At 37.2% G+C, this 12,727-nt stretch overlaps 1 protein-coding gene across 1 annotated transcript in view; it reads right to left on the bottom strand.

Annotated features, from left to right (window-relative positions):
- LOC109542363 (sodium channel protein Nach) overlaps window positions 1–12,727 on the bottom strand; it is a 26,107-nt gene that overhangs the window by 5,860 nt on the left and 7,520 nt on the right. The window contains exons 3-5 of the mRNA XM_019911565.2: window positions 9,664–9,879; window positions 8,127–8,325; window positions 1,292–1,417 (exon numbers count right to left, since the gene is read on the bottom strand). Coding sequence (XP_019767124.2) covers window positions 1,292–1,417; window positions 8,127–8,325; window positions 9,664–9,879 — 541 coding nt within the window. The remainder of the gene's footprint in view (window positions 1–1,291; window positions 1,418–8,126; window positions 8,326–9,663; window positions 9,880–12,727) is intronic.

The following is a 12,727-nucleotide window of genomic DNA, read 5'->3' as shown; positions in this document are numbered from 1 at the left end:
GAATCTCTAAAGTTGTCTGCAATTAGACCATGTTATAAGAATAAAGGCTAAATGTTAAACATGTGGAAACATGTTAGATAACTACAGATCCATCAGCCTACTACCGGCTTTCTCAAAGTTATTTGAAGTTAAACGGTTAAAGAATTTTATGATGAAGTCTGATATTCTTTCGCGAAGCCAACATGGGTACATCTCGAGGCCGGCGACATGGCTCTAGGAATAATCTTGGATCTTTCAAAGGCGTTTGACTGTCTGAATCGAAATTTACTGCTGAAAAAACTGGAAATTTGTCGGATCAGGGGGCGCGCTCTTGAGTGGTTTCGCTCATATTTAAATAAGAAAACCCAAAGGGTGACTATACGCCAGGACGGTATGTCCTACAAATCAAAATTTTCGCAAAACACAGTAGATGTGGCACAGGGGAGTATGCTTGGACCTATTTTGTTTATAGTCTTTATGAATGACATTAACAGCGAATACCTTATCCCAAATTTTCTGCTAACGGAGTATGCAGATGATACAAACCTGCTAGTAGGAGGAAAAACAATCCCTAAACTCGTGGGAAATGCCACTACTTTGTTTACATCGACAGAAAGATGGTTTGGAAAAAATGCGTTATGCTTAAATAAAGAAAAAACAAACATATTACTGTTTAGAACCAAATTAAATAAAAATCAGAAACCAGACACCATTGTTGTTGAAGGGCTACAAATTGCAGTAGGTAGTAGCACAAAGTTTTTGGGGATTTATATCGATGAATTTTTAGACTGGTCTTGCCATATTGATTACCTTAGTAAGAAACTACTGTACATTTTTGAGGCAATATTATGTGTTTTGAAGAGTATATATTTACACGATAACAACGTTAACCAGGATCATAGCACCAGCACGGGAAACATTTTGTATCCAACACACAGAACAACACTGTCTGAAAAGAGTCCGTACTGTATGGGCATAAAATTCTTTAATAAACTAGAAAACAACATTAAGAAAGTAAGAATTGAAAAATTGTTTAAGAATAAATTAAAACAGATATTAATTGAGTTAGAGCCTTATAGTATTAGAGACTATTTAAATATGTAATAACAGTACCTTTTAGTATAATATGTCTTTTGTCAATTGTTTTTTAACGCCATTTCATTTTGTATTCTTTATACATGTGCATGTATCAATCGAATATAATTTAAAATAAAGAAATAAATAAAAAAAATACATATTAGTTATAAGATTTAAAAAAGCACAGTCTATTTCACTTTTCAGATAACTAAAGCAAACATCGGATTTTACATACCTTAACTTCTTCACTGCATGTCTGTTTAATACTTCCCACTTGCACGTAATGTGCGTGACCCAAAGGGAGAATTTTTCGTAAGTTCTGTTCGCCATCGGGAAAGTTTTTTGGATTATGAATTGTAACCTTAAAAATAAAGTATTGCAAAATTAACTTTCTATTAACATAGCTTATTTTAATTAATGTTCAAAAAGGTGCAAGTGCGTACTACATTTGTTCACTCAATGCTAAATTTAAAACACATATTAATTGTTATTATTTTATAGTATAGAATATTGCCTCAAAATAATGTATCTCTGAGCGGGAATTGAAGAAGTTTCAGTTTGGACGAAACGCATCCGAAGGACGACCGGCCCACAGACTACACACTATTATAGGTATACACATGACCGGCCTACGTCTAAGCAAGAGAACGAAGAGTGGGGAGGAGCAGACATAACGGCGCTGTAACGCATTCCATTGGATTTACACCGGATCATAAGAAGTTATCACCAATAAGGCAATAAGTACTGGACGTTCAAATCCCTACCTTGTTAACGTTAACCAAATCTTACTTGCTGCTGCATATCAGACGGAGAAGATGATATCAGTTCAATAGGAAGTTAAAGTCCGGTATTTGGGTGCTGTTGTAGATACGCAGCTGACCCGGAGGAAACATGACAGCCATCAGCAAGGCGCGGGCCGCGGCCAGCCAGCTGTACCCACTTCTGAGACGAAGAGGTCAGAAGAGCGTTAGGAATAAACTCCTCCTTATCAAGATCATTATCAGGCCGGCAATGTCGTATGCCTCCACAATCTGGGTATATACGACAGATAGTTACCTGAAGGTCACAGAAAATAGCAGATGGCCATAGACGCGCTTTTGTTTGTACGTAACAGTCCAATTCACAGGGACTGGGAGTGGGAGCCCTTACAAGATTTTCTTCAAAGGAAAGCAGCATCGACCTACAAAACGGCTTCAAACTACCCCTTCCCTGAAGTACGAAGAGCCGTAGATTATGCGCCAAGTAACGAAGGACCCAGGAAGAAAAGTCCCATGCAGCAGATGGCCAAATATGGCAACAGATGCAAGCAGCAAACTGCTGTAAGAAAACGTATAGTGAAAATGCTGTGTAATATTAGGGGCTTGTTTAGAATTAGTAAGGTGCGAATAATCAGGGCAGTCTTTAAACTCTTTGGGGTTTCGGGCCATGTAAATATCGTCTTCTTTTGATGCAAATAATATAGCAATATCCTTTTGACCATGTGCTTACGGGACACCCTGTATATAGTAGGAATAATCCATGATTTTTAGACAATCAATTGACTATTACTGCAAATATTTTATTGATTTAAATATTCTAGAACTTTCGAAATGGTTTATTAGCAGTCTGAAAAATATAAAATATCAAGATTAGTAAGCTTTCATTTAGTCATATTCTAACTCTGAATGAACGCAGAAGTACCATGTATGATAACAATAATAAGTACATAACAGAAGTACCATGTAATATAACAATAAGTAAGGCTGAATTACTTATTTTTACTAAATTCCTATTGAATCAGATCTGCTCAAAACTGTCAAACAAAATTTTGCCACTGAAAAGTCCAGTCAAAAACTACAATTTATAATTTATTGAAAACATGTATAGTTAATAAACAATACATTTTGCGGAATTTTAAAAGTTAATTTTAGTCTTTTTTACATATTTTTATTTTCGTTGACACAACATAATTTTTTATGAGTGTGTCCCAGAGGCCTTTTGGCCCCAGGTGTCGCTGGCCAGTCCGTAACCGGAGCTAAACTAGGTCCCGTATAATGGGGAACTTGAACATTTTTTTTTATTTCCTTAATATATTTGCCGATCTTAATATATTAATATATTCTCCGATATCGAAAGTTGTGACCGCAGGCTATTCATTTGAAACGACACTAAACGCGCGAGAATGGTCGTGACGTCATAGCGCTGGTTATCGATGGAAAGGCAATACGGGAATACGGCTTGTTGTTGAATTGTCTGGGTGTTTGACTGTTCAGAATTCGTGATGTGCTTTATTAGTTACGGAAGTAACGCAAAAACAATATTACAAATGCTGTATGGTGCCACTGTGTCCTAGTACAACTTTTAAAACACCAGATAAGCTATTTATTCGTGTACCACAAGATAAAAGCCGGCGTTTAAAATGGTTAAAGGTATATAAGGATATTTCTGAGAAGACTACTCCCCATGGATGTGAAGATCATTTTAATGTAAGTATAAAAAACAAATTGGATTGTGTCTATTGTATAACAGATAAATACTTTGAATTTGTATTTTGTTTGCTTCCGGGCTGCATTATAGTAGTAAATAATCACCTCAAAAATTGTTAATTGCTATACTAGACGATAAAAAGAAACAATAAGTATCTGCGAAGGGAAAGACTCGTTTGGTCGTCGTGCACTTACGTTAAATATCTACTAATTTTGTCATGCAATATGAATGTTAACACATATTTTTATGTAACTTTAATATTGTTGATTTATTCTAGCCGGAAGAAGATATGGATAACTATGTTAAATTCAAGTTAATGGGAGGTCTGAAAAAAATGAAGGCTTACATTAGCGTTCACTTTTTACTACAATTTTACAAAATACCTTCTCGATCTGTAAATAACATTTTTTAACTTAGTACATACTTTTGTACTTAACATTGTTATTCTCTAACTGTTGCATGTCTTTTGATGTCATTTAGTTTATACTAGCATTAATACAATACTTTCTTATTTTTTGTTCAATCACTTACATTTTGATCGATGGATCCTGTTTGAATTTTGAAAATTAGAGCCAGTAAACCCCCAATCTAACATTTTATCGATTTACATAAGTGGAACTATTGACAATTTCGTCTCTAAATCTACCTATTAGCTTTAACACCGCCAACTTCAGCAATAGTAAAACTTTCGGAGTTTTTAATGTAAGATGCCACCATAAACATATCAACGAGGGGTAAAATATCAGATTGTCCTTTTACAAAACCTGAGTCAGTCAGTCTTTTTCTAATAATACACTACAAAACATTTTAACAACAATATCAAGGCTGAAGTTGCATATTTACATGCTCCGCATTGCAGCCGCCGCGGCCGACGAGCCCCTTGACGTCACAACTGGTCCCAGCCGATGACGGCGCGTTACAAGAATGATTTGAATTATAAAGTTTTTAATTGCTTATATTAATTACATAGAAATAAAAAAATAGTTTTTTGGTCAACTGAGGTGTTTTTAATAGTATTAAGTTACGTTCGCCAGTAATATTTTTTAAATTTAATTCTTATGCAAGTTTTTCATTGTGGATGGTGCGCTCCATAGGTTGTCACGCTCTCGGAGAGAATATGGCACAAGGAAAAGAAGTGTGAATAGAATGTGATGTAAGGGCATAGGAATGCCGGAACTGGCCGATTCCTACAACGACCACGTGTTTAAAGTAACTCTCCGAAAACTTGAAGTCAAAACATGGGGGGTTTTTTTTGAGAGAAATCGAACACTAGAACACTACCTTATGCCCATACCAACCGGAATAAAGAAGGCTAGCCTGCTCTGAAGTCACTAGGACCAATTCGCTGTTAAGTAGGCCGAGCAGCTCATTTATACTACGTGGTTGCAGTTTGGTAGTGGTTTATTAAGTTTGTAATCAATTGCAGGCTCTAAAATTAGGCTCCAAACTGTATTTTGTACTTCTGTAAGTAAAGTAGCTATATATTGGAAACATGCCTTATAAGTGTTGTGTGCTCGGTTGCAAAGGAAATTATAGTGGTGGATCGACAATGAGTGGGTTCAATTTTATAAAAGACGATAGATAGGTGAAACAATAGCGGTGAGCAATACCTCGAGACAATTTTCAGCCCTTGAAAGTCTGCAGAATTTGTCATCAGAATTTGACACAAGATACTATAATAGGAGTAAGTACTTCCTTTAACAAAAAACTTGTAAAACATTGTATGTTCCTTTACAACATCCAAAGTTGCAACCAGGTTTATTTGATCAGCATAATTTGCTCACAGCATTTCCTCCTGTACTTATGTGATATGCATCGTAATATAAACTCGGTAAAAATTGTCATAAGTTCTGTCACCAATTAGCTCCCGGAGAAATCCTTGTGAGTTTTGATGTTTCGTTGTTCACAATGGTACCAATTAAGGAGGCAATGGAAATTATTGAGAGAGAATTTCCCCCAGGCATCGCCAAACTCTTCGAACACTGCTTAACCTACTTTCGGTGAAAAACCGAATTCTATGAACAGGAGGATGGAGTAGCAATGGGCAGCCCCCTTAGTCCAGTGATAGCCAACTACTTTATGGAGAAATTTGAGATGGACGCTCTGGACACAGCCGCGAGGAAACCTGTGTTGGTTTAGATATGTTGATGCCACTTTCGATGTTTGGGGTCATGGTTTGGTTGAACTTAAAGACTTCCTGAGGCACCTCAACTCAATCAACCCAAAAATACAGTTCACTATAGAAGTGGAGAAGAATGGGTGTCTGCCATTTTTAGATGTCTTGGTGACCAGAAAACCCAACGGAAATCCGGCCCACACGGTGTACAGAAAACCGACACATACCGACCGGTACTTGTACAGTGGATCAAACCATCATCCTCGTCAAAAGAGAGGAGTCATTAAAATTCTCACCGAAAGAGCCAGAAGAATTTGCGAACTATCTGAGTTAGATAGAGTATTGAAACACCCAGAAAGGACCTTAGGTTGGAATGGATACACCAAGAACGAGTTTAATAGAGCAATTCGACCAAGAAGCAGTGGAGGTCGTCCTGAGAAAACAGATACGCATGATGAGCGTAAGGGTTGGGCTTGCCTCCCATACATACATGGAGTCACGGACAGGATCGGCAAGATACTGGAGAAACACAAAGTCAAAACAGTTTTTAAACCAACTCGAACAATCCAACAGACGTTGAGAACCGCCAAGAACAAACGGGATCCTTTATCAGCACCAGGAGTCTACACAGTTCCATGTAGTTGTGGCAGAGCATACATCGGCACCACAAAACGTAGTGTAAACACTAGGATCGCTGAGCATAAAATAAGTTTCAGATTAGGACAAACAGAATCAGCAGTAGCGGACCACGCACTTCTAGGCGGCCACCAAATACGTTTCGATAAAGTGGATATTTTGCACCAATCTCAACGGTATTACCCGAGACTAACCAGAGAGGGCATTGAGATCTTTAAACATGACAACAATTTTAATAGGAAAGAAGAGGTAACGGCCCTTAATCCAGATCGGAAACGCATTTTGCGGCAAACAGAAAAAAACTAAAAAAAACTAACCGAAACCATTGAAGCCCCGCCCACTCCTCACGCATGAGCTCACACCGCCGGGCCGCATAAATCCGACAGGGGATGGCACAAGCACACTTGCCGCCCGGCTAACAACGAGAATCCAACAAGTTTTAAATCGCCGGAAAAGTCTAGGAGCTGTCTTCCTGGACATATCTAAGGCATTTGACAAGGTTTGGCACCAGGCCCTGATTGCCAAGATGATTAAAGTAGGCTTTCCAGGGAACCAAACCAAGCTCATCAGCAGTTACTTGTCTGGACGCAGTTTCCAAGTCACAGCAGACTGCTACATCTACGCTGACGATGTTGCCTTCACTACCGTCGGGAAGGGTCCTGCCATCCAAGCCAAACTGCAGAGACAGCTCAAGAAGGTCGTTAAATGGAGCAAGGACTGGAAAATGGAGTTCAATCCTGAAAAATCACAAGCCATCATATTTACAAGAGGCAGGAAGAATCCACCCAGAGGCCTACTAGAGCTTGCAGGAAAGGGGCTACCATGGAGGTCGAAGATAACCTATCTTGGACTTACATATGACAAGCGTCTAGTATGGCACGACCAAATGGCAAACACCATCGCCAAGGCAAGATTCCTGCTCCATGCCTGCTGTCCCTGCTGTCAGGTAAACTCTGCCTACGAACTAAGGCCAGAGTTTACAAGCAATTGATACGCCCGGTGCTGACCTATGGATCTCCTGCGTGGTCCATAGCCAGCACCACGCAAAAGCAGAAACTGGCAGTATTCCAGAATAAAATACCGAGGATAGTGACAAAGGCCCCATACTTCGTCAGAAATACCACCCTGCGAAGAGACCTGGATACAGAGGACTTGCTGGACCACATCCGGAACCTGGATAGGATCCGGCATAGCAAGAATCCCCACCGTCAGGGTTTCTTGCACCAAGAAGTTCAACTGTGACCGCAGACCTCTCCCTGCGGACACAGTCTAAGAAGCAGACGTGGACCACAAGCGATGACCAGTTCCTGCACCACAACGAGGACCATGGGCTAGATTTAAGTTAGCTTAGGAAGCATTAGAGGATGTGTTAAGGTTTAGGTTTAGGTTAGAATTAGTTAGATGAAGTCATAAGATGTAATTTTAAATAACAAGATGTTAGCATTAAGGATCCGTAGAATAMGTAGCAGTAAGAAGTATGTAAAACTTGTCTGAAATAAATATGTTYAAAAGCAGTAGTTGAACCAGTCTTAGTCGGAAAGCACGGGAGATCACTTCGCCCACTGCCTCATCGCCTTTGATAATGTCCACTGCAGTTGTGGACAAAACGTCAGGAAGAAATTCCCATTGACCACGGCTTCAAAGCTCGACAACCAATTCTAAATGTGTTTTTAAGGTTGTTTCAGTAAAACCGTGATCACTTTTAAATAGCGATCGTACAAGGCGAGAAATATGTTCGTCAATAGCTGAATTGACCCAAGTTAGCATGTTACATTAAAAATACACGACATCGGGAAGTGCTCTCCTTGTGTAAAATTAACTCGCTAACAAAATTTTAGTAAGTAATACGTACTATAATTCCGGCGATTGCTCGGTGATTATATTCTGGATGCAGTGTAATTCTTAAACCAGTAGACATTCCATAGTAAAGGGTATATTTAATTGTCATATCGTTACTGGAAGCATAGTTAAAAGCACAACACCTTCCATCTTCTGTTAACAATCCGCTAAAAAGGTCCTGGCAAGGCACTTCCACTCGGTTCCATTCACATCTTGAAAAAATGAAAGGAAATTGTTGTTTGAAAAATCCAACTAAACGTTACAAAACTAATAATTAATTTATACCTATATGTGTAATATGAAACTTAAGGGTTTCGCATACAGTGATTCAAAATCGGCGTCATTCCTTTGAAGGGGTTATAAGGGGCTCACGTGGAGAGTACGAAAAAAATTATAAACATTWTCTTTCGAAAATTTGAAGATCTAATTTAAACTTTGTTACCAAGTAYTTTTTWRAAATATTTGATWGGTAGCTAATTGGAGTGCTTAAGCATTYGAAATGAAAAATCATGATCTTTACTTCAAATTATGAAAATTTTTAATATTAGAAAGGTACTCTTCTACAATTWATTAATGAAAATTTAAAGCGACMATGATGATTTTTGYTCAGATAGTTAGTTACAGAWAAAAAATAAAAAMATATTTTGTCAAGAATAACAARCATTTGTCAAATTGTMTCTGTCTCACTTTGAAGCTTCTGTCTCAAAATGCGCAATAATGCCGAAGATGYTATTATTTATAGGAGAATGCCACAGTAACATAGRGAAAGCTRTACGAACTTACRACAGCAAAGGGCTATGAACACGGGACTATTGGCTYCARGGATTGAGGCAGATAGTGGACGTTCTTGAGATGCTCGGGTTCCAGACATAGAGGAACAAKTATTGGARATAATTGCAGCAGAGTCWTCCAGCAATACTCGGAGCATTGCRCAACAAATGACTCTTTSCCACACAACTGTGCACCGGATAATTACACARGTATTGGTACATCCTAMGGKKTATGTAAGATACAYAGGACACATTAAACCAATGGCTTACTGAACACCGTTACAAAATGAGGAGGATTTAATTACCCAAATGCAAGAAGCTGCTTAAAATTTCACCCAGTAATGCTGCCAAGAGTGGGCAACAGCTTGATTACCCGATCACAAACATGTTTGGCGTTAAATGGGCAGGACTTCGAAAACTTTTGGTGAGTGGTCCACATTTCAAAAAGGTTCTACTCAAACCACTACTCTACTCAAAAATCTCCAAAATGTCTTTCTTATTTGTATGTCACTGGCCTTCTTATTCTTATTTTTCCCGAAAAAGATAAAAAAAAACAGGTAGGTATTTACATAATTTAATAATAATTTACATATTAAATAACATAATAATAACTGAGGTAGATCACCTTGACAAACATTGTAGCATAATTTCTGATCTATACTTCCGGTGCATWSCCGAAAAAGGCYAATATATAGTGAAACCACCAACAAATGTCAGAAAAAGCATTACGGGAGCATTCATGCATTCTTTTTTACAATAACATAAAGCATTTCAACTTACTTGTGTATCATTTCGTCGCACCCTTGCGATATATGGGGTATTACTTGTGAAATATCTAAAAATCCGTGCCTTTTCAATACAGTAGTAGCTATAGAAAGCGCAGTACTGTTATTAATTTTAGTGTCATCTGCTGCCGAAGTTTCGTAAAAAGAAGTCGTTCTCATTAGAGCGGATATAATATTTCCAGTGATATTAAGTTCTTCTTTTGAAGCGGACCTGAAAATATCATGAGAATAAGAATTCACTAAAGAAACAGATATCAACACATATAACCTGTAACAGATATATGCAGATATTATAAATATGTCTCTATGGTATATGGTGTAAAAGAATATAAGAAAAAATTCAAGTCGTTACCTTTGCAGGTTTAAGAAAGTATTTTCTCCTACGCTATTTTTTTCTAAATTTGGGGCAAATTTGATTTCATTTGCAGTTTACACAGAACACATTTTTCCTTTGCTGGTAGAAGAATGCAAAATCTAAATAGGCTGTCTTTTCAAGATGAACACTAAACACAAATGACATTTGAAACTATATATTTTCCAAAATTAATATTGTAAACTTGATTATATTGAATATTACCTAAGTAAAACTATTAAATAAATTTTGTACGGAGACTAGAAGTTCAACGTTGCATCTGTAAACATTTGTGTGTACTAAAGGTGTGATAAACGGTTATTTTTATGTAACGGCTTACAACGTTCCAGTTTCTCATTGGTAATAGGTTTCAAAACGCGGTTCCAAAAGAAACATGTTACTTTTTAATTTTTTTATTAAAAATGCAGAATGATGATGATAGTAGAAATAGTGATGATATATAATGGATATCTTTTAAATAATTTAAATAAATATGTCGACCTTACAACGTTTATGACTATTCAAATACTTTCATTTCATCTCTGACTGAATTTATATTTAAACAGACAGCTTGCTTAAATGCAGGTGCACATCCTGCTTCAAACGTTTGTTATTTTAAATTTCAACTGTGATGGAATTTGTCTTGGACTCTTAGTTTGCTCATAGCTCATATGCAAGTGCACATTCTGCTTAGTTTGCTGGTAATGGGCATATAACTCCCGAGATAAGTTTCTTGAGAAAAATCCTTTTTTTAAAGATTTATTACAGAATGTCAGAAAACTAAATACCTACTTATAGACTAAAAATGCTGAGTTATATTATCGCAGCAACTAAACAAATTTTTGCTGGTTCCTGGGGAACTGAACAGTAATTCTTATAAACGAAAATTGATACACAATCAACACAACTGGATATAGAAACAGTGATGATAAAAGTCGAGAGCGCTCGACGATGCCGCATAGGTTCTGTGCGGACGCAAACCACTTTTTCAGGTTTATGAGATGGTTCCAAAAAAACAGACATTCAGAAATCGCTTTCATACGTCAATTTATTTGTAGAAGAGGAAACATTGTAGACTTGTTTTATATTAAATATTTAAACATTTCAGATTTAATGTAAATTTATTTACACACCACATCCAAAAATTAATTACGACAATCAACTTCATTTTTCAAATTTAATACTTTTTTATTTCAATATTGAATTCTGCATTAATGTCTAAGTGAGATTCAGGTACCATGTCTTAAACCGAAACTTTATAGGACTCGAGGAATTTACAAAGCAAAAAAAAGTATCAATTTATTTATTATAAAAAGGTATTTTTCTTGATCCCCTAGTGGAAAGTACACAGTTTTGCCACAGTTTTCGAAAGCAAAAGAATCACCCAATACACATTGCAATGACATGACAATGACAATTTAGTTTTTCGCCCATTGTTCAATTAAATTGTCTTAATCTCGGGTGGATAGTAGTAACTTTCGCCACGCACACTGAGAGCTTGAGTGTTTGACACTGACTGTCTTGACAACATTTTCAGAGGCGTTATTTTCAAAACGTTATACTTTTCCCGGCTAGTTTTCACCGAGGATCAAGAAAAGTAGTATACGGTACGCGAGACGAAAGTCGCAGGCCTGCCACTGCGCGCATGACGCCCTCGGCTTTGCCTCGAATGTCAACTTCAAGCTCGTTATACTACGTTACGTACCTTAAACTAAAAAAATAACAAGATGTCTTAAAAAATAGTCGTATCCAGCAAACAATAGATACGTAAGTATAGTTTGATCAACTCTTCTTCAACGTTACGTCACGTATAACGCGCTTTGTCCGATAATGAGTCGTAGCTAATTCATGGCTAATTCGGCTTGTTTGATCAGTGCGAAACACCACGGGAACGTCGGAAGTGTTTATGTGTTTATTGTCATTTGACATTTTATTAACTCTTCAAGCCTAATTAAAAACATACAGAAGTGGTTTATAAAACAAAACTGCCAAAATGTTGATACAATATGAGACGAAGGACTACTTTATTCAAGTATAAAAAGTATTTTAAAGAAATAAAATAATATGTAGCCTTTAATGCATTGTTGCTGGATTGATATGTTAATATAGGAGTCCTTAGCCATAGCGCGCTGAACTGTCAACAACAATCACCTGTACATAGAGAGAGACAGAGAGTATACACATACGATTAAATCATAGACGTACCTCATTTGCTGCCTGACGTCACGTTTTGTGACGTAACGTTGAAGAAGAGTTGATCAGACTATACGTACAATTCGATTGCGTACGTCAGTTTATTTCTGATATGGCCTTTTTGGGCTTTTGCGCTTTTCGAAATAGTGAAGTTAGAAGAACGATAAAAATTACATATGGGACATACTTTTGACATCAAAAGGTGGTGCCTAAATTTGGACGTTCTGCTCCAGATGAAACTGACACTTTCCCAAGCATACGAGAAGCTGCTTGATGAGAGTGGATAATAAGGAGATTACACAGGCACTAACTTGTTTGGAGTTAACCATTCTGGATTAGGTACCAATTCGAGGTTATGAGAACAGGTTGACATTTCGAAAGTACGTTCCGCAGTCAACAAATCTTATTGAATTTACCATTTATCCTTGTCCATCTTATTGTCACTCTGTATAATTCCATGGTTACCGGAGTTTTAAATAATTACGAAGCAACAGGTATTTGCGCAATGTTAATT

Source organism: Dendroctonus ponderosae, unplaced genomic scaffold, assembly GCF_020466585.1.
Source record: "Dendroctonus ponderosae isolate FM_Combo_2020 unplaced genomic scaffold, Dpon_F_20191213v2 Dpon_F_20191213_7, whole genome shotgun sequence".
Classification (NCBI taxonomy): domain Eukaryota; kingdom Metazoa; phylum Arthropoda; class Insecta; order Coleoptera; family Curculionidae; genus Dendroctonus; species Dendroctonus ponderosae.
This window is presented reverse-complemented; position numbering and strand designations above follow the sequence as displayed.